The 27,423-nt window shown below is 39.8% G+C and overlaps 1 protein-coding gene across 1 annotated transcript in view; it reads left to right on the top strand.

Moving 5' to 3' along the window:
- Positions 1–27,423, top strand: part of KNL1 (kinetochore scaffold 1) — a gene marked incomplete at its 3' end in the record, with an annotated part of 68,882 nt that overhangs the window by 14,601 nt on the left and 26,858 nt on the right. The window contains 6 exon segments of the mRNA XM_080675643.1: positions 6,672–6,733; positions 16,316–16,368; positions 16,580–16,613; positions 18,187–18,224; positions 21,100–21,152; positions 22,362–26,903. Coding sequence (XP_080531769.1) covers positions 6,672–6,733; positions 16,316–16,368; positions 16,580–16,613; positions 18,187–18,224; positions 21,100–21,152; positions 22,362–26,903 — 4,782 coding nt within the window.

Genomic DNA, 27,423 nt, shown 5'->3' with positions numbered 1-27,423 from the left:
GACGCGGGAGGTTGGCCAGCCAGGGAAGACCGCAGGAGGGCTCCAGGGCATGTCCAGCCCATCTCACTCAGTCCCAATTGGCCGGACCCCAGCAGCAAGCTAACCTACCAGTTGGAGCATACTACCCCTGGTAGTCAGTACACATCATAGCAACTGGTCGACTGGTCAACTGTCTGCCCCTTGGTGGTCAGTGCACATCATAGCAAGCAGTTTAGCGGCCTTAGCATATTATGCTTTGATTGGTTGAACAGTCGACCGGTCACCAGCTGACTGGACACTTAGCATATTAGGCTTTTATTATATAGGACTAGAGGCCCGGTGCATAAATTCATGCACGGGCAGTTGGCCGGCTGGCCCTGCCCCCTGGTTGAAATCCCGGTTGAACTCCTGGTCAAACTCTCAGTCGATTTTTTTATTTCAGAGATGAAGGGAGAGGGAGAGAGAGATAGAAACATCAATGATGGGAGAGAATCACTGATCGGCTGCCTCCTGCATGCCCCCTATTGGAGATCGAACCTGCAACCTGGGTATGTGCCCTTGACCGGAATCAAACCTGGGACCCTTCAGACCACAGGCCAATGCTCTATCCACTGAGCCAGACCGGCTAGGATTTTTGTTCTTTTTTTATTACAGTTTACATTCAGTATTATTTTGTATCAGATGTTCAGCACAGTGCTTTGACAATCATAAGGTTCACAAAGTGCTCCCCCTGATATTTTTAGTACCCACCTGGCACCATCCATAGTTATTACGATATTATTGACTATACTAGAGGCCCGGTGCATGAAATTCGTGCATGCGGGGGGAGGGGGTGTCCCTCAACCCGGCCTGCACCCTCTCTAATCTGGGACCCCTCGGACATCCCTCTCACAATCCGGACCACTCACCTGCCTGCCTGCCTGACTGCCCCTAACCACTCCCCTGCCAGCCTGATTGCTCCCAACTGCTCTCCCCTGCTGGCCTGATCATCCACAACTTCCCTTCCCTGCCAGCCTGATCACCCACAACTGCCCTCCCCTGCTGCGACCCGCCTCCTCTGCCGGGACCAGCCTACTCCATGCCACACAGAGCCGCAGGACCCCCAGGCCTCACTGTGCAGAGTGGTCTCTGGGCCCCGCCTCCGCTGTGTGCATGGCCATCTTGTGGCAGCCATCTTGTGACAACGTCGCATGAGGGTGTGACACCACCTAGGCTTTTATTATATAGGATTTCCTATGCTGTACTTCACATCTCTGTGACTGTTTTGCAACTATCAGTAATTCTTAATTCCTTCATTTTTCACCCAGTTCCTCAATGCCTATCCCCTGGCATTCATCAATCTGTTCTCTGTATCCATGAGTCTGTTTCTGTTTTGTTTGTTTATTCATTTTGTTCTTTAGATTTTACATATAAGTGAAATCATATGGTATTTGTCTCTCTGTGTCTGACTTATTTCACTAAGCATAATACCCTCCAGGTCCATCCATGCTGTCACAAATGGTAAGATTTCATTCTTTTTTATTGTTGAGCGATATTCCATAGCTTGCTTGTTTGTTTGTGTGTTTATTAATCCTCACCTGAGGATTTCCAATGATTGGGGGGGACCAGGCCTGCAGGGGAGGGCAGGTGTGGGCGATCAGGCCAGCAGGGAGGGCAGTTAGGGGTGACCGGGCCAGCAGAGGGCAGTTGAGGGTCTGCAGAGGAGAGCAGTTGTGGGCGATCAGGCCAGCAGGGAGGGCAATTAGGGATGACTGGGCCAGCAGGGGAGGGCAGGTAGGGGGGGACCCAGGCCTGCAGGGGAGGGCAGTTAGGGGTGACCAGGCCAGCAGGAGAGGGCAGTTGGGGGCGACCAGGCCTCCAGGGGACGACAGTTAGGGGTGACCCGACTGGCAGGGGAGCGCAGTTAGGGGCAATTGGGCTGGCCGGGGAGCAGTTAGGCATCGATGAGGCTGGCAGTGGAGTGGTTAGGGGGTTATCAGGCTGGCAGGCAGAAGCGGTTAGGGGCAATCAGGCAGAGGCAGGCGAGCGGTTGAGAGCCAGCAGTCCCGGTGGGATTGGGCCTAAACGGGCGGTTGGACATCCCTCAAGGGGTCCTTGATTGGAGAGGGTGCAGGCTGGGCTGAGGGACACCCCCCACCCCGTGCATAAATTTTGTGCACCGGGCCTCTAGTAATTCTATAATACCGTCGGCAAACTGCGGCTCACAAGCCACATGCGGTTCTTTGGCCCCTTGAGTGTGGCTCTTCCACAAAATACCACGGCCTGGGTGAGTCTATTTTGAAGAAGTGGCGTTAGAAGTTTAAGTTTAAAAAATTTGGCTCTCAAAAGAAATTTTAATCGTTGTACTATTGATATTTGGCTCTGTTGACTAATGAGTTTGCCGACCACTGCTATAATACATCATCTGTATTGTGTGTTCACCACCCCAAGTCAAGTTTCCTTTCCCCTTCATCCTCTCCTACTTACCCCTCACCCCCTTTTAAGAAAATGTTTTGTTTTTCCTCGACTGAGGATATATTTTTCAATGATTTTTTTTTTTTTTAGAGAAAGAGGAAGTAAGGGAGGGAGGGGGGAAAGGAGAGAGAGAGAAAGAGAGACATTGATATGAGAGAGACACATCATTTGGTTGCCTCCCACATGTGGGGGATTCCTTTGCAATTCAGGTACATGCCCTTGACCAGGAATTGAACCTGCGACCCTTCAGTGGGTGGGCCAACACTCCAACCACTTAGCCATATAGGCCAGGGTAAAAAATGTTTCTAATGAATTTTAAATGATTAAAGGACAGATTCATAGATTCATAGAGCTTTAAAATCAATAGGACGTCACCAGTAATCTTTTTTGTTTTTGTTCCTCTCTATGGAAATCTTCAGTAAAAGGCAAAAGATTTATGCCATCTGAAGAGAAACCAGAGTAATCTTGAATCTATTTTTCCCCCATTTTATAGATGAGAAATATGAGGTCCAGAGAAGTTAAATGTTTTGTCCAAGCCCAAACACCTACTTAGTAACAGACTTCAAATTAGAGCTCTAATCTAATTTCTAATATACCACACAAATTTGTTTTTCTTTTTTAGTAAGAAATATGCTAGTATTGTGATCTGAGAATACTGTTGAAGAGCAGTAGAAAGCCCCAGCCATTGAAGACTTGAACTAGTCTAGCAATTTCCCTTCCTGTCTCTTCTGATAGAACTAGTCAAAGTTAGTTTACAGAGATTACAGCCGGTGAAGAAAGAAGTGAATACAGTACCTTTGGAGGAATGCAGATCTAGTCTTTGTAAGACCACACTGCCTAGATCCACGATGCCTTCCAAAAATACTGAGGAAAGTGCAGTTTGCATTTTGAAGATCAGTTCTGAGGGAACTGACTTAGGTAATAAGTTGCTTGTCACACATCCTTTTTTTCATGCAGAAAACTTCGCTTTACATCTTCAAGGACTTCTGTAAAAAAGCCTTTCTAGCATAAAAAGACATGTTAAAGTTGTAGAAAAAAGAAAAAAAAAGAAAGGTATTAATCTCTTTTAGTCCCAGTATTTATTTACTGTGTCAGTATTATCATATTAAGTTTGAGGTCACCTGTAGCATCTGCCAGGATGAACATTCCTGATTCTTTGTTATAATAAGACTTACGTTCAGGTATTCAGAATTATCGCTGTAAAATTCTCTGTGGATGTTGTTTGTTTCTCTGTCTTACTTTTTGTGTTTGGTATCCATGAGAGTAAAAATGTTAGCTCTTGTTAAGGAATATGAGGAAAAGTAAAAACTATATATTATAATGAAAGATGCTCCACATCACTAATTACTAGGGAAATGCATACAATAACCACAACTAGAGGCCCGGTGCACGAAATTCGTGCATGGGGCGGGGTGTCCCCCAGCCCAGCCTGCACCCTCTCCAATCTGGGACCCCTCGAGGGATGTCCAACGGGCAGTCAGACATCCCTCTCACAGTCCAGGACTGCTGGCTCCCAACCACTTGCCTGTCTGCCTGCCTTGATTGCCCCTAACCGCTTCTGCCTGCCAGCCTGATCACCCCCTAACTGCTCCCTTGCCAGCCTGATTGACACGTAACTGCTCCCCTGCCAGCCCGATTGCCCCTAACTGCTCTTCCCTGAAGGCCTGGTGGACCCTAACTGCCCTCCCCTGCTGGCCCAGTCACCCTTAACTGTCCTCCCTTGCCAGCCTGGTCGCTCCTAACTGCCCTCCCCTGCAGGCCTGGTCCCCTCCAGCTGCCCTCCCCTGCAGGCCTGGGTGCCTCCCAACTGTTCTCCCCTGCAGGCCTGGTACCTCCCAACTGCCCTCCTCTGCAGGCCTGGTCACCCCTAACTACCCTCCCCTGCAGGCCTGGTTCCCCCCAACTAACCTTCCCTGCAGGCCTGGTCGCCCCCAACTGCCCTCCTCTGCCAGCCCGGTCACTCCTTACTGCCCTCCCCTGCAGGCCTGATCATCCCCAACTGCCCTGCCCTGGAGGCCTGATCGCCAGCAACTGCCCTCCCCTGCTGGCCATCTTGTGGCGGCCATCTCGTGTCCACATGGAGCAGCCATCTTTGACCACATGGGGGCAGCCATCTTGTGTGTTGGAGTGATGGTCAATTTACATATTACCTCTTTATTATATAGGATGAGATGTCACCTTATACTCATTAGAATGACTATCATCAAAAACTTAGAAAATAGCCGAAACCGGTTTGGCTCAGTGGATAGAACGTCGGCCTGAGGACTGAAGGGTCCCAGGTTCGATTCCGGTCAAGGGCATGTACCTTGGTTGCGGGCACATCCCCAGTGGGAGGTGTGCAGGAGGCAGCTGATCGATGTTTCTCTCTCATCGATGTTTCTAACTCTCTATCTCTCTCCCTTCCTCTCTGTAAAATGTCAATAAAATATATTAAAAAGAAAAACAAACTTAGAAAATAACAATGTTGGCTGGTATGTGGCGTAATTAGAACCTTTGTGTCCCGTTGTGGGAATGTAAAATGGTGCAGCTGCTGTGGAAAAAACAGTATTGCAATTCCTGAAAAAATAATAGAATTACCATATGATCTAGCAATTCTGCTTCTGGGTATATACTCAAAAGAATTGAAAGAAGAATTTTAAGAAATGTACACCCCTGTTCATAGCATCGTTATTCACAGTAGTCAGAGGGAGGAAGCACCCAGTGTCCATTGACTGATGAATGGATAAACAAAATGTGGCATCAATGGAACATTATTCAACCTTAAAAAAGAAGGGGATTCTGGCCCTAACCGGTTTGGCTCAGTGGATAGAGCGTCGGCCTGTGGACTGAAGGGTCCCAGGTTCGATTCCGGTCAAGGGCATGTACCTTGGTTGCGGGCACATCCCCAGTAGGGGGTATGCAGGAGGCAGCTGATCGATGTTTCTCTCTCATCGATGTTTCTGGCTCTCTATCCCTCTCCCTTCCTCTCTGTAAAAAATCAATAAAAATATATTAAAAAAAAAAAAAAAAAAAGAAGGGGATTCTGGGCCTGGCGGGTGTGGCTTAGTTGGTTGGGCATCGCCCTGTGCACTGAATGCTTGTTGGTTCGATTCCCTGTCAGTGCACATGCCCAGGTTGCGGGTTTGATCCCCGGTAGGGAGTGTTCAGGAGGCAGCCGAGCACATCCATTTTTTTCTCCCTCTCCCTCTTTCTTAAAAAAAAAAAAAAAAAATTAAAAATAATATTTAGCATGGGTGAACCTTGAAGCCATTGTGCTTAGTGAAATAAACGAGGCACAAAAGGAAAAAAAAACCACTATGATTCCACTTGTGAAGTTCCTAGAGTATAGAGTAGCCAAATTCATAGAGACAGAAAATAGAATGGTGGCTATGGAAAGGTTAGGGGGAAAGGGGAATTGTTTAATGGATATAGGATTTCAGTTTTGCAAGATGAAAAGAGTTCTGGAGATTGGTTGCATAGCAACCTAGATATACCTAACTGAACTGTACACTTAAAAATGGTTAAGATGCTTGAGTACATTATGCTAAGTGAAATAAGCCAGTCACAGAAGGACAAATACTGTAAGATTCCACTTACATGAGTTATCTAAAATAGTCAAACTCATAAAAGCAGAGAGCAGAAGGATAGTGGTTGCCAGGGGCAGAGAGGATGGGAAAATGGGGAGTTGCTAATCAACAAGTATAAAATTTCAATTATGCAAGATGAATATGTTCTAGAGATCTGTACAATACTGCCTGTAGTTAACAATATCGTACTGTGCCTTTAGAAATCTGTTCAGAGGGTACATTTCTGTAGAGTGTTCTTAATAAAATAAAAATACATGTTCAAAATGGTTAAGGTGGTAAATTTTATTTATGGGTATTTTACTACAATTGAATTTTTTTAAATCTTCAAAATAATATAGTAAGGTTACCATAATAGGCAACATATCATTTGCTTTATCCTTTGTCTTTTTTCTTGATAGTAAAATAGCCATTCACTCAAAAGAGAGAGAAGAGAAGGGGCAGTATCTCCTTAAATATATGTTGTTTATATCAGTATACTTAGTATCATTCACATTGAAAATTATATTCGTGTTTATTAAGTGTTTTTACATTGGGATATCTTGGAGACTGATAATCAAAATTAATAATAATATAAAATTATTTCAGGTTAAGACTTGGTCTATATGTAGTACTCTGGAGACCTAATTAACAGTGGTCTCATTAAGAATCATACCAAATATTCTCTGCCCTTAGGAACCCAATGCTTCGAGAAATAAGAAAAGCTCTCGCCGAGTCAGCTTTGCAGATACTATAAAGTAAGTTGAAAGGAGAAATAATTTTAAATTACAGTAATGCTTTGTTGTGTGTCAAACTAAATATGTTAGTGCTGACTCAGATAACCTGTGTTTCTATTAAATAAGCATTAAAGAATTGTTATTTAAGAGGTTGTTATTTAGCATTATGCTTAAAAGAAAAACATTGAGCCCTAGCTGGTTTTGCTCAGTGGATAGAGCGTCAAGTCAGCCTGCAGACTGAAGGGTGCAGGGGTCCTCAAACTACGGCTCGCGGACCACATGCGGCCCGCCGAGGACATTTATCTGGCCCGCCGGGTGCCGCTGCCTGTCCTGCTTAGCAGCCGACTCGTCCTGGGCCCGTAGTGTGCATAGGAATTTGTTCATAGTTTTTTTTAAAAATTATAGTCCGGCCCTCCAACGGTCTGAGGGACAGTGAACTTGCCCCCTGTTTAAAAAGTTTGAGGACCCCGGTCCAGGGTTTGATTCTGGCCAAGGGCACATGCCAAGGTTGCAGGCTCGGTCCCCAGTGTGGGGCATGCAGGAGGCAGCCGATCAATGATTCTCTCTCATCATTGATGTTTCTCTCTCTCTCTCTTTCTCTCCCTTCCTCTCTGAAATCAATAAAAATATACTTTTTTTTTTTTTTAAAAAAGGAAAACATTGAAAGTGTTCCCTCTAAAGTCAGGAATAGAACTACTAGATCTTACTACTGAGAGAGATGGTGCAAAGGTCTGGGTTACACACACAACTCTAAAGGAAGTGGAGGTATAAAAAAAGGTTATTGGGAAGTTTAAAAAAAAGCCTCCAATTTACTCTCCCTCGGCCCCCCCCCCCAATTTTATGATTAAAAGTTATAACACAGAGAAAATAGTATCATGAAAACTCAAGTATTCATTTCAGCTATAGTTGTCAACTATGGCCACTCTTGTTTCACTACACCCCCACTTAGTTCCCTTTCCCCTCCTACTAAATTATTTTCATGTGAATCCCAGATGTATTTCATTAGTTATGTCTTTAAAAGACAAAATATTTTTAAAGAACCTATTAATAATGCTATTATTACATCTTTTAGAAAGCCAACAGTAATTCCATGATATTATCAAATATCTGTTCAATGTTCACATTTCTCTGACACCGCCCCCGCCATCCCGCAGATTACTGATGTGACTCAGTATCCTAACAAGGTTAATACATTCCATTTGGTTGATATGTCTCTTAAGTCTATTAATCTGTAGGTTCTCCCCCCCCCCTTTTTTTTCTATTAAAAAACTGAGTTTGTCCTATTGAGTGTCTTATATTCCAGATTTTGCTGATTGTATCCTAATGGGCTAAATTTGATTTCCTGTCAGTTGGTTGTTAAAGGTGGAAGGCTTGTTTGACTTAAATTTGATGTTTTAGATAAGAGTATTTCATAGGTAGTGTCCTGTGCTTCCATCAGATGGTACTTATTGTTCAGTTACCTCTTTTTTGTGATGTTAATGGACATTGATGATCTTTACCTAGATCCATGATTTTTTTAGAGTTTTTGCTAATTGATAGTATTCTCATTCTGTCATTCCTTTTTTTATTTATTAACAGCACTTCTATTGAGGATTTTCCCATAAAGTTATTTGTTTACTTGAATTGTGATTAATATAGGAAAGGCAGGTTAAATGCTTGGAGGTGTTGTTTTCCTTTATTTACTAGTTTTCAGTACAAGTTAGTTTTCTAGTATCTTCAAAGCTGACTAGTGAGGTATCTTTACCTAAATATCTAAATCTAAGAATCTATTATCATGAACTTAAATATATTTAATGTGTTTCAGTAGTTGTAATTATTATTTTTATTAATACTTAGACTATTCTATCTTTGACCAGTAGAATCTCTTCAGATTTGTTTCTGACCTTTTAATATAACACAAATAATTTTTAATAGCTTCTTTGCTTTATAGTATAACAAGATTTTCATGTTCATTTTTTATATTATTTGCCCCAGACCTGGAATCAGCTATTTCTCCAAGGTACGGCTCGGTTCTTTTTAGTAGGAAATGGCATTTAAAAATCACAATATGGATGCTATAGGTTCTCCTTACTATTGAATTAGTCATTGTTTTTATGTCATTTTCTTGATGTGTGTAGTTGTCTTTTTCTTCTGACTTGTTAAAGTTTCTTAATTTATTAGGGATATCAGCCCTTTTTCATCTGCATTGCAAATTTTTAAGAAATAATTTTTTATTGATTTCAGAGAGGAAGGGAGAGGGAAAGAGAGAAACATCAATGATGAGAGAGAGTCATGGATCAGCTGCCTTCTGCATAACCCACACTGGGGTTCGAGCCCACATCCTGGGTATATGCCTTGACCAGAAATCGAACTATGACCTCCTGGCTCATAGGTTGACGCTCAACCATTGAGCCTGTTTTAATTTTCCTTATTTGGTATTTTCCTGTATAAAAGTTTTAAATTTTTTATATGGTGATATCTGCCCGTGATTTTGCTTCTGGTTTCTAGATTTGTTTAAAATATCAGATGCCAAATTTTTTTTTTAAGTCACCTGTATTTTCTTCTGGTGTCTTTATAGGTTCATTTTATTTAACCCATCTAGAATTTATTTTGGTGTTAATGAGTACAATGGAACAATCAAGTTGATTTTTGTTATTGTTTTTATTTTTAAATCCAAGTCCACATTTTTCATACAGCTGGAAGGAACAGATCAGATACCATTCTTATATTTTGTTATTTTTAAAATATTCTTTCTCCTTCCTAGAAGCAGTGACTAAGAGCCTTCTTACATTCTTAGATTTCTTTTTTTTTTTTTTAAGACCTCACTGAGGAGTGAGGATATTTTTCCCATTGATTTTTAGAGAGAGTGGACGGGAAGGGGGAAAGGAGAAGAAGAAGAAGAGGAGGAGAAAGGGATGTGAGAGAGACACATTGATTGGTTGCCTCCTGTGTGCGTGCCTGACCTGGGGCAGGGATGGAACCTGCAACCCAGATACATGCCCTTGACCAGGAATTGAACTCATGTCCCTCTGTTGTGCAGACCTTTGCTCTAATCACTGAGCAATGGAAGATTTTAAAAACCATCTTAGATTTTAAAAACTTGAGAATAGGTGCTTGGATTATTTCTCAAAAAAAAAAAAAAATCTGTCATCTTAATAATCACATTGAAATGATCTTTTTAATATATGAAGATTACCTGTTTCAAATATAATTAAAAGTGGATTTATATATGTCAGTTTTGATTTATTAATAATTAGAGGCCCAGTGCATGAAATTTGTGCACTTGGGGGGGGGGTCTCTTAGCCTGGCCTGCGCCCTCTTGCAGTCCGGGACCCCTTGCTCCTTACTGCCCTGCTTGCTGCTCCTTAGTGCTGCCGCGGAGGTGGGAGAGGCTCCCACCACTGCTGTTGCATTTGCCAGCCGTGAGCCCAGCTTCTGGCTGAGCAGTGCTCCCCCTGTGGGAGCGCACTGACCACTGGGGAGCAGCTCCTGCGTTGAGCATCTGCCCCCTGGTGGTCAGTGCACGTCATAGCGACCGGTGGTTCTGCTGTTCTGTCAATTTACATATTAGGCTTTTATTATATAGGATAGCTAATATTGAATACGTACAATGTGACAGGCACTATGCTACTATTTAAATTTATTACTCATTGAATTCTAACAATCGTATCTCATTTTATGAATAAGGAAACTGAGGTTTAGCTCAGGTTCCCATACTTATTAAGGAGTAGGGCTCAGACTTTGGACTATTTCACATCAAGTATTCTTAATCATTATATTATGATGTCTTCTTTCACATTGTTGGTATTTTCTTTTTCCTCTAGTACCTGTATTAGGAAATTAGATGTATTTTCTAGGCCTGATTGGTATTCCATTGCTTCTATTCTTTCTATTTTCTTTGTTTCTCACATTTGCTCTGTTATTAATGGTTACTTGGCTTATTCTTTCCCTTCTCTAGTTTTATAATGAGTTTGGCTAATTAAAAACATTTCCCAAAAGTCAAGAAGGGGTACCTTGGATAGGATTTTTTTCTAACAGTCCGTAAAATAGTTAGATATATAAGAAAATTGAGCATTTTCTACTCAAATTTGTCTTTTGGATGATAGTATGTTAAAATTAGAAGAAATCTTAGTAAGAAGATACAGTCCCAACTCTCCATTTTTTAAAATTGGTATGCATAAGAATCTCCAGTCTTTTTAGATATATTTTTATTGATTTGAGAGGGAGAGGGAGAGAGAGATAGAAACATCAGTGATGAGAGAGAATCATTGATTAGCTGCCTTCTCCACACCCCGTACTGGGGAATTGAGCCCACAACCTAGGCATGTGCCCTTGACTGTAATCAAACCTGGGACCCTTCAGACCGCAGGCCAATGCTCTATCCACTGAGCCAAACCAGCTATGGCCCAACTCTTCATTTTTAAGGTGAGAAGATTAAAGCCAGAGGGGTGATGTTACTTTCCCAATGTAATGTAGCCACAGTAATAATGTAGGTCCTGCCGGCCAGCCTAACTCAGTGGTTGAGCGTCGACCTACGAACCAGGAGGTCACGGTTTGATTCCCGGCCAGGGCACATTCCCAGGTTGTGGGCTCAGTCCCCAGTGTGGGGCATGCAGGAGGCAGCTAATCGATGATTCTCTCTCATCATTGATGTTTCTATCTCTTTCTCCCGCTCCCCTTCCTCTCTGAAATCAATAAAAATATATTTAAAAAAAAATGTAGGTCCTCTGATTCCTAGTCTACTGGTTTTTCCACTGCTTCTGATGACCTTTCCCAAGTTAAATCTATTCTACCCTTTTCCTTTCCTTAACAATAATCTATTCACTGTACTTACTTTTCTAAAATGACTCCGGAATATTAAAAGGAATTTCCGATTCAAAACAAAACAAAACAAAAAAACACCTGGCAGAAGTTCTGGTTTTATCACTAAATAGCCTCTAGTTCAAGTCATTTAACTTATTAGAGCATCAGTTTTCTCCTTTCTTAGGATGGAAATAATAGTGCTTACACATCTCATGGTATTATTGCATGACCAGAATAAGATAGTATATGTTATTACAGAAGGTGTCAATTTAGATAATACTAACCAATACATAACTAGTGTTTCATAAAGATATTCTTTGTTCAAATAGATCAGCAATTTTCAACTGGTTTGCCACAAGAATTTTTAAAACATGCAGTACCTGACTGTTTAGTCAGGGGCACTGACCTCTTTTTCCTTAGATTGTCTAATAAAAAAAGGACAACAGCCAACACAACAATAATCATCAGTGTGAATTTCCTGTCTTGAACCATAAATATATAGGTCCTATAATAGAGTTGCCTCTTATTGGTCATATCACATAATAAGGTTATGTCTGATTTGGTTAATTCTTTTTTTTTAATGTATTTTATTGATTTTTTACTGAGAGGAAGGGGTAGGGATAGAGAGTTAGAAACATAGATGAGAAAGAAACATCAAACAGCTTCCTCCTGCACACCTCCTACTGGGGATGTGCTCACAACCAAGGTACATGCCCTTGACTGGAATTGAACCCGGGACCCTTCAGTCCGCAGGCCGACGCTCTATCCACCGAGCCAAACCAGTTAAGACTGATTGGTTAATTCTTGGTACTAGAAATCCTTATATACAAGTGTAGGCCTCTGATTTTTTAAAAAAATCATTTTGAGGTAAAAAGGGTAACTCCTATTATTTTTTTGCAAATCAATCAAAATTATACCTATTTTTTTGTTAGATTGGCAAAAATTATATTTATTGGTGTGCCACTGAATTTTAGTGTTTAGTATATGTGTGCCATGAGACAAAAAAGGCTGAAATAGATCAATTGAAAAAGAATCAGGGTGTGGGGAGGTTGAAAGGGTAAAGGGGGTCAAATATATGGTGATGGAAGGAGACTAAACTTTGGATGATGAGCACATTGCAATATAGAGCTGATGTATTACAATACTGTATACTTGAAGCTTATATAATCTCATTAACCAATGTCACCCCAATAAATTTAATAAGAAAATAAGAATCATAGTATTCTAGACATAGAAACAAGTACAGTAAAATAGATACTGAAAACATACAGTAAAAGCTCTCTTAAAACTCCCACCTAACTCAATTGTTAGAATTAACCTATATTCTCCATTTCCTTTGTAAAGCATACTAATTGATACCTACACTACACTGAACACTCTTATATCCATAAACTTCAGTTCCTAACAGTTGATTGGCTGGATAACCAAGGAGGGTTTGTCTTATTTATATAGCTGAAGTTGTAATTACATAATCTAATCTACTATTACATAAATCAATGAAAGTGAGCTCAAAGACAAAGATAGTTATTTCTGTGAAAAGTATATTGAATGGCTAGGGAAATGTTTATAAAGGTGACTTTATTTTTAAAAATGCTTTTAGCCTGGCCAGTGTGTCTCCGTGGTTGAGCATCGACCCATGCACCAAGAGGTCACTGGTTCAATTTCCTGGTCAGAACACAATGCTGGGGTTGCAGGCTTGATCTCCAGTAGGGGGGTGTGCAGGAGGCAGCCAGTCAAGGATGTTTTTCTTTCATGGATGTTTCTGTCTCTCTATCCCTCTCCCTTATATCTAAAAATCAATAAAAACATACTTTTTAAAATGCTTTTAAATTTGGTATGGGTGAGATAAAAGACAAGGAAATCAGTCATAAAAATTTAGAAAGTTTCTGTGTTAATATTGTTTTAAAGTGTGTTTAAAAACTTTATAAATACACTAGAATTGTACCAGTAGGTACATACTCAGAGTAAAAACCTCAGATTAATATAAGGAGATTTGCAAATTAAATTCCCAAGTTTTTAAAATGGTTAAGGTATATGTGGATCAGTTATGATTTCTTTCTTTAAAGATATTTTTTGATTAGTTGACCAACTACTGATCCTGCTCGCCTATAATAGTAAAAGCATAATATGCTAATTAGACAGGACATCCTTCCAGATGACCTTCTGGACGAAGCTGGGGTTGTGAGGGAAGCCTGGGTCCGGGTGCTTGCCGGCTGCTGGAGGGAAGCCAGTGACAGCAGCTGGGGGAAGGAAGGCCTACACTTGCATGAATTTCGTGCATCAGGCCTCTAGTATTGAATAAAAAGGCTTCTGTTGTAAATCATTTGAAGAAAAGTTGTTTCAAGTGCAGCTTTGTAGTCAAGTTTTGAAGTCAGACAGATTTGGGTTTGCATTTTGGCTCTGCCACTTGTCAAATATGTGATCTTGGTAGTTACTTAACCTTTATGACCCTCAAAATCTACATCTGTAAAACAACATAGTAATTATGATCATTAAAAAATATGTAGCCGAAACCGGTTTGGCTCAGTGGATAGAGCGTCGGCCTGCGGACTGAAGGGTCCCGGGTTCGATTCCGGTCAAGGGCATGTACCTTGGTTGCGGTCACATCCCCAGTAGGGGGTGTGCAGGAGGCAGCTGATCGATGTTTCTCTCTCATCGATGTTTCTGGCTCTCTGTCACTCTCCCTTCCTCTCTGTGAAATATCAATAAAATATATTTAAAAAAAAAAAAAAGTATGTAGCCAAAACCGGTTTGGCTCAGTGGATAGAGCGTCGGCCTGCGGACTGAAAGGTCTCAGGTTCGATTCCGGTCAAGGGCATGTAACTTGGTTGTGGGCACATCCCCAGTAGGAGGTGTGCAGGAGGCAGCTGATCGATGTTTCTCTCTCATCGATGTTTCTAACTCTCTATCCCTCTTCCTTCCTCTCTGTAAAAAATCAATAAAATATATTTAAAAAAATATGTAAAGAATATAGCACAGTGCTTGGAACACAGTATGCTTGCAAATGAGTGATCCTATATAATAAAAGCCTAATATGCAAATCGACCAAATGGTAGAACGACTGGTCGCTATGACGCGCACTGACCACCAGGGGGCAGACGCTCAACACAGGAGCTGACCCCTGGTGGTCAGTGCGCTTCCACAGGGGGAGTGCCACTCAGCCAGAAGTCAGGCTCATGGCTGGCAAGCACAGTGGCGGTGGCAGCAGCGCTAAGGAGCAGCAAGCCAAGCGGTAAGGAGCAGCAAGCAGGTGGGTAGTAAGGAGCGAGGGGTCCCAGACTGCGAGAGGGTGCAGGCCCGGCTGAAGGACTACCCTCCCCCCCCCCCCCCCCGCCAGTGCACAAATATTAGCAGAATGAAAATGAACTGTCAAATTCATCAAGGCAGATATCAGATGCTACTTCTGCATGAAACTTTTTCTTCTGGGCTCCATGCCACATTATCTGAACTGTTAATAACAAAAGTCAGTAAAGTAATGTTTATAATCACTGTGTTAGCTCTGTAGTGAAAGCATCTTGAGGTCAAGGATCATCTGTCAGACTCTAGTATGTAACATCAGGTGTATAATGAGTGCTTAATACTGGTAAATGTTTGTTGAATAAAATTTTCTAGGTTATTGAAATAATGATTCTGTCAGAGCTCATTAAAAAACTAACAGATTTTAATGTAGTAAAGTAATTTTGGCACTTCAAATATTACTAGTACCTGATGAAGCAAAGAGGTAGTTGAACTCAAAGTATAATTTACAAAGTATTCCCCCTGATATTTCCAGTGCCCACCAGGCACCATATAAGGTTATTACATTATTATTGACTATACTAGAGGCCCAGTGCACGAAATTCGGATCGGGCCTAAACCGGCAGTCGGACATGCCCCAAGAGGTCCCAGATTAGAGAGGGTGCAGGCTGGGCTGAGGGACAATCCCCCCCATGTACGAATTTCATTCACCAGGCCACTAGTGTTCAATAAGAAAGTGGACATTCCTGTGTTATTCTAATCTTAAGGAAATGCTTTTAATTTTTCCCTATTGAGTATGATGTTAGCTGTGGGTTTGTCATATATGGCCTTTAGTATCCTATATAATAAAGAGGTAATATGCAAATTGACCCGCACACCCTCGCACAAGATGGCCGCCCCCATGTAGTCAAAGATGGCCACCACAAGATTGCTGGCAGGGGAAGGTAGTTGTGGGCAATCAGGCCAGCAGGGGAGGGCAGTTAGGGGCAACCAGGCCAGCAGGGAGGGCAATTAGGAGCGACCAGGCAGGCAGAGGAGGGCAGTTGGGGGTGACCAGGCCGGTAGGGGAAGGCAGTTGGGGTGACCAGGTCAGCAGGGGAGGACAGTTGGGGACGACCAGGCTGGCAGGGGAGGGCAGTTGAGGGCGACCAGACCTGCAGGGGAGGGCAGTTGGGGGTGACCGGGTCAGCAGGGGAGGACAGTTGGGGGTGATTGGGCTGGCAGGGGAGGGCAGTTGGGGGCAATCAGGCTGGCAGGGGAGCAGTTAGATGTCGATCAGGCTGACAGGGCAGGCTGGAATGCAGGTGAGCGGTTGGGAGCCAACATTCCTGGATTGTGAAAGGGATGTCTGACTGCCAGTTAGGCCCGATTCCTGTCTGGCATTCGGACATCCCTGAGGGGTCCCAGATTGGAGATGGTGCAGGCTGGGCTGAGGGACACCCTCCCTCCCCCCCCCCCCCCCCCCGCCATGCATGATTTTCGTGCACCAGGCCTCTAATGTTAAGATAAAAACAGTATAAATTGATGCTATAGTGTTCTAATTCAAAATGACAGATTTTCATTAATCTTTATTTTCTTTTCTAGGGTATATCAGACAGAATCTCATATGAAAATAGTGAGAAAGTCAGAAATTGCAGGTAATATATTAATGCAATTCCTGCGAGTCTGTTTTGTATAAAAATTTACTGTTGGTATCTAACCATATAATTGATATAATTTATTTTTTATTTTATTGGTTAAAAAGTATAACTTGTGTCTTGGGGGGACAGTATTTTTTTATTCTTGTTAATTTTTCTAATGCTTTATCAGAGTATCTTTGAAAAACTTTAATTTTTTTTAAATTTTTAGAAACAGAAACAAGAGAAAATGTTCTGCTTGTACAGTAAGTAAGAAAAATGTGATTCAAATTATATTTTAAAGTTTTTTATTCCTACTAAATAGAGTACTTTTTAAATTAGTGTCCTTTTTAAAAAAATATGTTTTTATTGATTTCAAAGGGAGAGGGAGAAACATTATTGATGATAGAGAATCATTGATTGGCTGCCTTCTGCATGCCCCCTATTGGGGACTGAGCCCGCAAGTCGGGCATGTACCCTGACCGGGAATTAAACCGTGACCTCCTGTTTCATAGGTTGATGCTCAATCACTGAGCAACACCTGCCAGGCTAAGTTAATATCCTTTTAGTTTTTAAATTTTGTGTCCCTTTTGTGGAATACTTAGGAATAATTTAAAAAACAAATTATTGCACTAGCTGGTTTGGCTCAGTGGATAGAGAGTCGGCCTGCAGACTGAAGGATCCTGGGTTCGATTCTGGTCAAGGGCACATGCCCAGGTTGTGGGCTGGGTCCCAGTGGGAGGCATGCATTGATGTTTCTATCTCTATATATTTTAAAAAATATATTTAAAAAAACACACAAAACAAAACATGCTCTAAAGAAAGGAGTGTATACCAGACATTACTTTAAGAACAACAAAAACCACAAACAAAACAAATTGTTTTGCAGAATTTAATGTACTATTATGTTTGACTACAGGCCCGGTGCACAAAATTCATGCACTCGGGGGTGGGAGACATGTCCCTCAGCCCGGCCTGCACCCTCTCGCAATCCAGGAGCCCTTGGGGGATGTCCGACTGCTGTCAGTCGGACATCCTTAATGCTGCTGCAGAGGCGGGAGAGGCTCCCACCACTGCCGCTGTGCTCAGCAGCTGTGATCTTGGCCTCTGGCTGAGCGGTGCTCCCACTGTGGGAGCGCACTGACCACCAGGGGGCAGCTCCTGCATTGAGTGCCTGTCCCCTGGTGGTCAGTGTGCGTCATAGTGACCAGTTGTTCTGCATTTGGTCCATTTACATATTACCCTTTTATTATATAGGACTAGAGGCCCAATGCACGAAATTCGTGCAAGAGTAGGCCCTGGCTACCTCGGCCCTCATGGCCCCAGCTGTCCCATGGCCCCAGCTGCCTCATGGCCCTGTGGCTCCATGACCCCCGCCCACTGGTTGTTCTGGAAGGTCATCCCGGAAGGTCGTTCTGCCATCCGGTCTAATTAGCAGATTAGCTCTTTATTATATAGGATAAGTATGTACATTGTACAGCTTATTTTAATAAAGTGATTAAATACTCTTTCATTTATAAATCCTTAAATACATCAGCTGGTATAAAACAATAAATACCAATCTTCAGATTTTTTAATTAAAGTTATTTTTATAATATTAATACATAGAAAACTAAATACCAGTAGCTTTTGAATACATGAAAAGATGCTTATCTTCAGAAGAGAAATAAAGACTATTGAGATATAATTTTTCATCCAACCAATTAAGAACATAGGTAAAACATCACTCATTGCTAGTGGGTATAAATTGTAGAAGGCAATTGGCATTATTATTCAACTGTTGTGATTCTTGATAATTGTGTGTGATACAGATTTTTTAAATATTTTTTTATATTTTAGGAATAAGACTCTACAAGATAATTACTGTGAAATTACTGGTGAGTATGATCAGAATACTTTTCTTATCATATACCTTTCTCTTCATCCAAATTCCTTGATAAGTAATATCTAAAAAAACATGATAAAGAGAGTGTGAAGAGACCTGTTTGTTACACAAAATTTTTAGTTTAAAATTTCACAGATTTACTTTACTTCTTCCAAAACTGCTATTCCTCTTGTTTCCTCTATCTTAGACTCTCACTCATTTATTTTTATTTATTTATTTAAAAATATTTTTATTGATTTCAGAGAGGAAGGGAAAGGGAGAGAGAAACATCAGTGATGAGAATCATTGATCTGCTGCCTCCTGAAAGTCCCCCACTGGGGATTGAGCCCACAACCCGGGCCTGTGCCCTGACCAGGAATCAAATCGTGACCTGGTCAACAGTCAGCCACTGAGCCACGCCAGCTGGGTCTTACTCATTTATTCACTCAAGTCAGGAATTGAGTCATTTTTAAATATTTGCTTCATTTTCTATATCTGTTCGGCTATACTCTCTTTCTATCCTGTCTCTTAAATATCTTGCAGATCTGTTACTGTTTCTCTATTCCTTCTGCCACTGTTTGAATTCAAGTTCCTATTATTATTTATTGGGTTACTGTATATAGTTTCTTATCCTTTGAATCTATTCTGTGTATTTCTAAATCTGATCATATTACCTTCCAGCTAAAAGGTAATTGAAATAATGATTCTGTCAGAGCTCATTAAAATTTTATTCAATTTTATTCAATGACACTTTTTTGCTTGCAGGATAAAACCCATACTCCTCAGCATAGACTTAGAAAGCCCTTTATGATTTGGCTTGTCATCTTCTCCAACCTTATTTCCTTTCCTTTATAGGCATCCTTTCCTCTAGCCCAAGGATGGGGAACCTTCTTTCTGCCAAGGGCCTTATTTAAATGATATTATTAATGATGTTATAAATAACATTTGTAACATAATTCACAGGCCATACAAATTTATCAACTTAAAAATTAGCCTGCAATATTTGGTCAAACATTTAATTAACTCACCCCTAATGCTTTGGCAGGGCCAGACAAAATTATTTTGGCCTGCGGGCCAGACATTCACCATCCCTCCTAGACCATGAAGAACTATTTGCAATTCCTCATGTGGACTTTTTTCCTGCTTGTATCCATTGTAAATGCTATTTTCTCTACCTAAAGTGCTCTTCCGACTATAATTTGCCTAGCATTCTTCTCATTTTTCACTTAGCATAACTTTAGTGCTTTTCAAAGTAACCAGTCTACAAACTATTACAGTCCATGACTGAAGAGGTGTTACTCTGGAATGTAAATCAACTGTGGCAGTAAGCTATTATTTTGTTTAGCTGACATTTTTTCTTAGCAAGGGAAATGCTTTGGGTTAGCAGTTCACAGACTGGCACCATACACTAAGTAGTACTGCCTTAAATGGAGTTGTTGTTTTTTGACAAAACCAATAAGTTAATCGCTCTTTCCTGTGTTTTGACAACACTCCTTTTATTTCTCAGTCTCTTGTAGAATTTATCACATTGTAGTTTTGGTATTTACTTGTGGCTCTTTTGTTAAACGAAATTTTTTGAGACCAGAAATTTTGTCTTTTCTTTGTACTTTAGTAGACAGTTGTTTTGGGGATCATAATAGGTTCTGAAGCAATATTTGTTGAATAAATGAGTAGAAACTTAATAAATAAATAAGGCTTCTAACAAAAAGCCTATAATTACTTCACCATGTTTAATCAAGGTTGCTGTAAATTCTTTAAATTATTCTAAAGATTTGCCTTTATTTTTATTTATTTATTTTAATTTTTATTGATTTTAGAGAAAAAGGGAGAGGAAGAGAGAAACATGGATTGTTTACCTCCCATATGTACCCTGATCACGATTAAACCCACTACCTGGGTATGTGCCCTGACCTGGAATCAAAGCCAAAAACTCTTCGGTGCATGAGATGACAATCCAGCTAATTGAATCACACTGGCCAGAGCCTATTTTTACTTATTGTTATTACTAGAGGCCTGATGCACGAAATTCGTGCAAGAATAGGCAGGCCTTCCTTCCCCTGGCTGCTGGCACTGGCTTTCCTCTGGCACCCAGGACCCGGGCTTCCCTCCAGCCGCTGGCAGACCCTGGGACCCGGGCTTCCCTCGCAGCCCCGGCTTTGTCCAGAAGGTTGTCCGGTCTAATTAGCATATTATGCTTTTATTATTATAGGTTCTAAAATGTCTTGACTCTAGTTCCTTATTTCCATTATTGTATCTTGCTCTAACATAAAATCTCATCAAGTTGTATCTGGACTATTACAGTAGTTTCCTTATTGGTTCATCTTTTTCTTGAATCTACTTTCTTCTCCTTCTCTAGTATTATTTTTATAAAATGCACATTTCATCATGGGAATGACTAGATTCCTTAAGATAGAATAAAAGATGATTCAAATCTCATGTAACCTCTACTATCCAGGAAATAAAAATGGAGAAGTAAAGGGAAAATGTGGTCCAAACTTTACACGTTTAAAATTTGCGCCACATTCTAAAAATATTTTAGTCACACAGAGAATACAATAACTGTTTCTGTCTCTAACATGGGACAATTAAAAGTCAATAAAATTTAATACCTAAGTCCTTTAAAGGGCTTAGTAACTAGTAAAACTTTAGTAAATACAGTAGCCCTCCCCCTCCTTATCAATGGGGAATATATTCCATGAATTTTCCACTTAATATTTTTAGACCATGGTTGACCATGAATAAATGAGACTGAAAAAAGCAAAGCCACTGATAAGGCACTACTGTACTTGTAACCGATGAAGAATCTAACAAAAGGAAAATCAGGCTCTTGGTGATATATATATGTTTGTCATTGACTATTGTTTTTTTCTTCTTCTTCTTCTTAATAGGAATGAACACATTGCTTTGTGCTCCCATTCAGACCCAGATGCAACAGAGAGAGGTATGAGTTCATACAAGTGTCTTCATATTCAATTTCCCTTGACAGTTGAAACTTTTTAAAAACTCAAAATATAATGGTAATGGCATGATTTAGGGTTTACCTACCAAAATGGACCTATAGACTGGAAAAACTTCCTACCCTTCGAGTTAACTAAGGAAAGTTAAATCACTGCCAGTTTAAATAATAGGGAAATATATTAGTTATATTAGGACTTCTCACACTTTAATGGGCATATGAATCATCTCAGGATTTTGTTTAAAATGTAGATTTTTTTTTATCCAGTAGTTCTAGTGTGGGTCCTGAGATTTTATACTTCTAACAATCTCCTGGGTCTTACTAGTGCACTGGTCTATAGACTATACTTTGAGTAGCAAGGAGTTTGACCATATCCTTACAAATAAAATCACTGCATTAAGATTCAAAGAGAATCCAACTTTCAATGGTTCAGAAGTGTTCTATAAATTAGTCAGCTGTGCACTTACCCTTTCTGAGTCTTTTATTTAAAAAGAGAATGACCTATCTGATACAGTAATTATAATTTTCATTATATTTGCATTTGGAATTGTCAGTTCTTTTTATCTTTTAGTCATTCTAATGGGTATATAATTAACCTTGAACTTTTAATTTGTCCACAAACACTAAAAGTATTTCAGGGAGAGAAAGATAGAAACATCAATGATGAGAGAGAATCTCTGATTGGCTGCTTCTTACATGATCCCTAATGGGGATAGAGCCTGCAACCCGGGCAGGTGCCCTGACTGGGAATCCAACCATGACCTCTTAGTTCATAGGTCAACACTCAACCACTGAGCTACACCTGGCAGACTAGAAAAAATTTTATTGTTTTTTATTTTTTTAAATATATTTTATTGATTTTTTACAGAGAGGAAGGGAGAGGGATAGAGAGCCAGAAACATCGATGAGAGAGAAACATCGATCAGCTGCCTCCTACCGGGGATGTGCCTGCAACCAAGGTACATGCCCTTGACCGGAATCGAACCTGGGACCCTTGAGTCCGCAGGCCGATGCTTTATCCACTGAGCCAAACCGGTCAAGGCTAGAAAAAATTTAATAACTAATTATGTACTACACAGCACACCATTGATTCAAACCAATCATTGATGATTATTTTTACAGTACATGTTGTAAAATACCTTTTTAAAGTTTTTATTGTATTTGATTTTTTAAAATATTTTGCTTTCATTATAGATTTCAGTTATAGAATACAACCATGAAGAGAAACATTCAAATGACCACACAGTCATCTTTTCAGATGAAAACCAAATGGACCTGACAGCAAGTCACACTGTGATGATTACGGGAGGCCTTTTAGATTGTACAAAAAGTGAAAAGTCCACCAAGACAGATACCACATCGTTTGTGGCTAACTTAAAACTTCACACTGAGGATTCAAGAATGAAAAAAGAATTGAATTTTTCCATGGATCAAAACACTAATTCAGAAAAGAAAATAAATTTCAATGACTTCATAAAAAGATTAAAAACAGGGAAATCTAATACTTCTTCTACAGGACCTGATAAAGAAAATTCTGAGATATCTATTCATTCCATAGAATCAAATAAGGCTTCTTCCATACATCAAATGCATGTATCTCTTAATGTAGATGAAAATAGCAGTAATATGACTAGAATCTTTATAGAACAAGATGATGGGATGAATTTCACCCAGTGTTATACAACCAATATTCAGACTTTGGTTCCCACATCCACTGAAGCCAACTTAAGGGAATTTAAAAGTGATAATACAGTTTATGGTAATGACTTGATGGACTTGACAATAAACCGCACTATACAAATTTTACCCTCTGCAGATAATTTATCTGAAATAGAAAATGAAACTCAGACTGTCATGATGGATGTTACAACAGGTTATAGAAATAAAGCTCTAGGAAAGATGACAGTCTTTGAGAATAAACCAAATGCTGCTTTTCCAGACTCTTCCTTAAACCTTAAAGGTGACATACATATTACCAGAGGTCATATTATGGGAACAGAAACTCACACAGTCACACAGACTTCTAACCAAGATGTCAGAGCATTGGCCATGGTCCCAGAATCTATATGTTTCAGTCCAGCAATTCAAGATAATAAAACATTTTTGTATTCTACTTGTAATGATGCCATGGAACTGACCAAGTGTCTCTCAAGTATGAAAGAGGAAGAAAATTTGCTAAAGGATGACCGTAATTATGCCAAAATGTATCATAATCCAGATGCCAGCTCTTTTCTCATGGAGAAAACGATTTATTCAGGAGAGGATAGCATGGACATTACCAAGAGTCAGACACTTGCAATAGATAATCAAATTTTTAAAGAAGATCAGACAAATGTCCAGATAACAGCCATACCAATATCTGAAAAAGAAATGATGCTTCAAAATCACATAACTATGTCAAAGGATGAGGAAATTAATGTAAATTGTATCTCAGTTCCTCATGTATCTAAGGAAAGATTACAACAGGGCCAGGCAGATTTTTTGCCTACTTCATTGGCTGGTAAAAAGACTGTAATCTTCACAGGTGAAGATAAGGGTTTGACTTTTAGTCAAACCCTTAACTTAGGAAGTCAAGCTCCTTTTGCATCTTGTAATCTAGCATTCAAGGATGCCAGTACATTTCACTCTGACAGCAAAAGCCTTTTAGATGAATGGGGAAAAATGACCAAAAGTCATAATGAACTCTCCCGACAACCAAAAATAATATCTGAAAACATCCTAACTGATGCCTTGGGCAAAGAAATAGATCAAATTTTGAAGATTTCACCCTATCTTGATAAAGTTTCTTCTCAGCCAGTTGATATTAACCAGGACAAAGCAGCAAGCTATAATATAGTTTACTCTGGTGGAGATCTTAATAAACAAGTAGCACTGGGAAAGAATAGAAATACAGTTTCATGTGACCAAGCTTTGTTTCCGACCACTAAACTGTCTTCATCAGAAGGCCAATCTGCCATGGAAAATCATAATACTGCTGTTAACAGTCATATAGTTAAATCTGTACCAGACCAGAATTCTAAACTGCCTGAGTCACTGAGGAAAAGTTTAGGTAATCCCACCCTTGACTGTTCTTGTGACAAGATAATTACTTTTTCAGAAGTGGAACAAAATATGGATCTAACCAAGAGTCACACTGTTGTCATTGGATTTGGTCCTTCTGAAGTACAAGAACTTGGTAAGACTAATTTAGAAAGAACTGTACTTGCAGATAGACCTGACTTTGAACTATCCAAAAGGAAAAGCCTAGGAAAAATAAAAGTGACTTCTGCTGAGGAGAGTGTTTTCTTTCTGGAGAATGGTGAAAGTGACCATTCAGCAGCAAAAGTCAGCCAGCTAACACTTCTTGGGGACCCATCTAATAGTGGTCCTATAGAGAAAGCTGTAGCATTTATAGCTGATGAGAACATGGAAGTGTCTACATCAACCGTTTGGAAAAATGACAGAGATGTACAAAAGCCTGGATTTTTGAATGAATATTTGTCAGGCAAAAGTCAAAGAAGGAAAAGCCTTAGACTCAAAGATGACAAGCCCATTGCATTTTCAAGTAGTGATAAAAATGATATGGATATCATCCAGAGTTGTACAGTGGAAATAAATAACAAAAATGTCCTAGAAGATAGAAAAGATTCTCTGTTGGTGCCTTTGGCAGGAACTTCTAAAACTATTTTGTACACATGTGGGCAGGATGACATGGAGATCACTAGAATTCACACAACTGCCTTAGAATGTAAAACTGTCTCACCAGTTAAAATAACCACTAGGCCAATGGACAATACTGTATTGTTTATAGATAATCACAGTGATCTGGAAGTCACCAAGTCTGATACTGCTTTCATTGATTGTCAAGCCACAGAAAAAATACTTCAAGAGTGCCCTAAATTTGGAATAGTAAAAAGAAAAACCTTGGGTGTTTCTTTTCCTAAGAATGGTAGCTCTGTTCAAGAAATCACTAAACAACAAGCACAGGCTATAGAAAACAAAATTGTTCTTCATACTGAGCAAGAGCACCATGTGTTACCCTGTTCTAATACATTGTCTGAGGATCAAGCTCAGATAGAAATCCTCAAATTCCATAGCACTGCTGTGGATGAAAATGTCATGGCAAAAGTTGTAGATAAGGCCTATACATTGGAAAAAGCCAAACTTGAAAGCTGCCACTTAAATAGCACAGGTAGAAGAAATGTGGATTTTACAAACAGTCATGCACCTGCTATTTGTGGATCCAGCGACAATTATTCCTTTTTACCAAATGTTATTTCCTCTGTTGATAATTTGGAAGGGAATGTCATGTCCTTATGTGATAAAGATGAGAAAACTAGTAATTGCCCAGTGCAAAATGATCTTGCTTATGCAAATGATTTAGCCAGTGAATATTACTTGAAATCTGAGGCACTGCCTCTCTCTGCTCCTTGTTCTGTGTTAGAGAAGGAAAAAGTTATTCAAACTAATACCCAAGGACAGCTAAATGACTGTGTCATAACAATGCTCAAAGATAAAGATCTGATTAAGGAGCCCCCAAATCTATTAGCTAATCAAACTTTAGTATATGGTCAGGATTTGGGAAACATGACTAAACTTGATTCAAAGCAAGTATCTTTTAAGTTTCCAGAGGATCAAATGGAGAACTTTGTTCATAACACAGAACATAGTTTAAAGCAGATCTTTGTTGATGATGTTTGTGTTGATTCTCTACTCCATCTCTCTACTCAGCTATCTCCATTACCTCAACAAGGACAGAGCATTGTTAATAAAGATGAAGCAATATTGTCTCAAGCTGGAAGTAAGAATTTAAATATTCTAAGAAATTCCTCTGTACCCACATGTGAAAATGAGTCCAAAATACTCAATAATGAGAAACAGTTGACTATAGCCTGTGAAAAAGAACTGAAGAAAAATATCCAAACAGCTAAATGTAATACAGCCATAGATTTCCACAGTAACTCAGACTTGACTAAGCATGTTATTCAAACTCATGCCAATCCTAAAGAAACATCAGATCCTGTAATTGCATCCAATGCTGCAAGTTTTAGTAGTGGCCAACAAAATCTGAATAATTTGAATGGGAAAACTGAAGAATTTTTAGATATCCAAGCTTTTCATATACCACCTTTTCCAGAACAATTACTTGAGTTAGTAAATAAGGCAGACAGTGATATGAGTATAGTGCAAGCTACAGAAAGAAATAATATTAGCACAGTGTCCAACAATGTTAAAGATGATAGAGATGAAGAAAATAAATTTTTTCATAATGGAGCTGAAACCAACTCAGTACCAGTTGTAAAAGATAAAATAAGGAGATGTTCTTTGGGAATATTTTTGCCCAGATTGCCAAACAAGAGAAATTGTAGTGTCACTGGTATAGAAGACCTGGAGCAGATTCCCTCAAATACAACTGATTTAAGTCTCTTAGAAACTCAGCCAGTCTCCAGTAAGGATTCAGGCATTGGATTTATTGCAGCTAAACTGAACTTAAGTCCATCTCAATATATAAATGAGGAAAATCTTCCTATATATCCTGGCGAGATTAATTCCTCAGACTCTATTAGCGTAGAAACTGAGGGAAAGTCTTTGATCGAGATATACCAGAAAGTGATTTCACCATCTGAAAATAAAATGAAAGAAACCTGCAATAGCCAAAAAAGAACCTGGGTACAAGAAGAAGATGATGATACTCAGAATGAGAAAAAAACCAGAAAAAGTGAGATTAAGTTTAGTGATACTACACAAGATCAGCAGGTGAGCTCTGTCTTGAACTGATGAGGGTTCTTGTTTTTTAAAAAAATTATGAGTATTCTTGAATTTTAATTTTAGTCTTGGATAAGCAGGAATTTATTTTTAGTTATAGGGCTGAAGAAACATTTCTTTGTAGAATCTTAAGGAATTAATTAACAGACTTAAAAATGATTTGAAGTGACAAATGGTCACAAAACATGAAATGGAAAGTAGTACAGAAGTTAATGTTGAAATTGTGTAATTCTAAATATTCTGTCACCTTTGGTGATTTGTTGTGGTTTTGCATATGAAAATTTCTAGTCAGGGTATATGTAATTTTAACTGATTTATTTATTTTTATTGATTTCAGAAAGGAAGGGAGAGGGAGCTAGAAACATCAGTGATGAGAGAGAAGCATTGATTGGCTGCCTCCTGCATGCCCCCTACTGGGTATTGAGCTGGCAATCTGGGCATGTGCCCTTGACCGGAATTGAACCCAGGACTCTTCAGTCCACAGGCCAATGCTCTATCCACTGAGCCAAAC

Source organism: Plecotus auritus (assembly GCF_963455305.1).
Source record: "Plecotus auritus genome assembly, chromosome: 1".
NCBI classification, from domain to species: domain Eukaryota; kingdom Metazoa; phylum Chordata; class Mammalia; order Chiroptera; family Vespertilionidae; genus Plecotus; species Plecotus auritus.
This window is presented reverse-complemented; position numbering and strand designations above follow the sequence as displayed.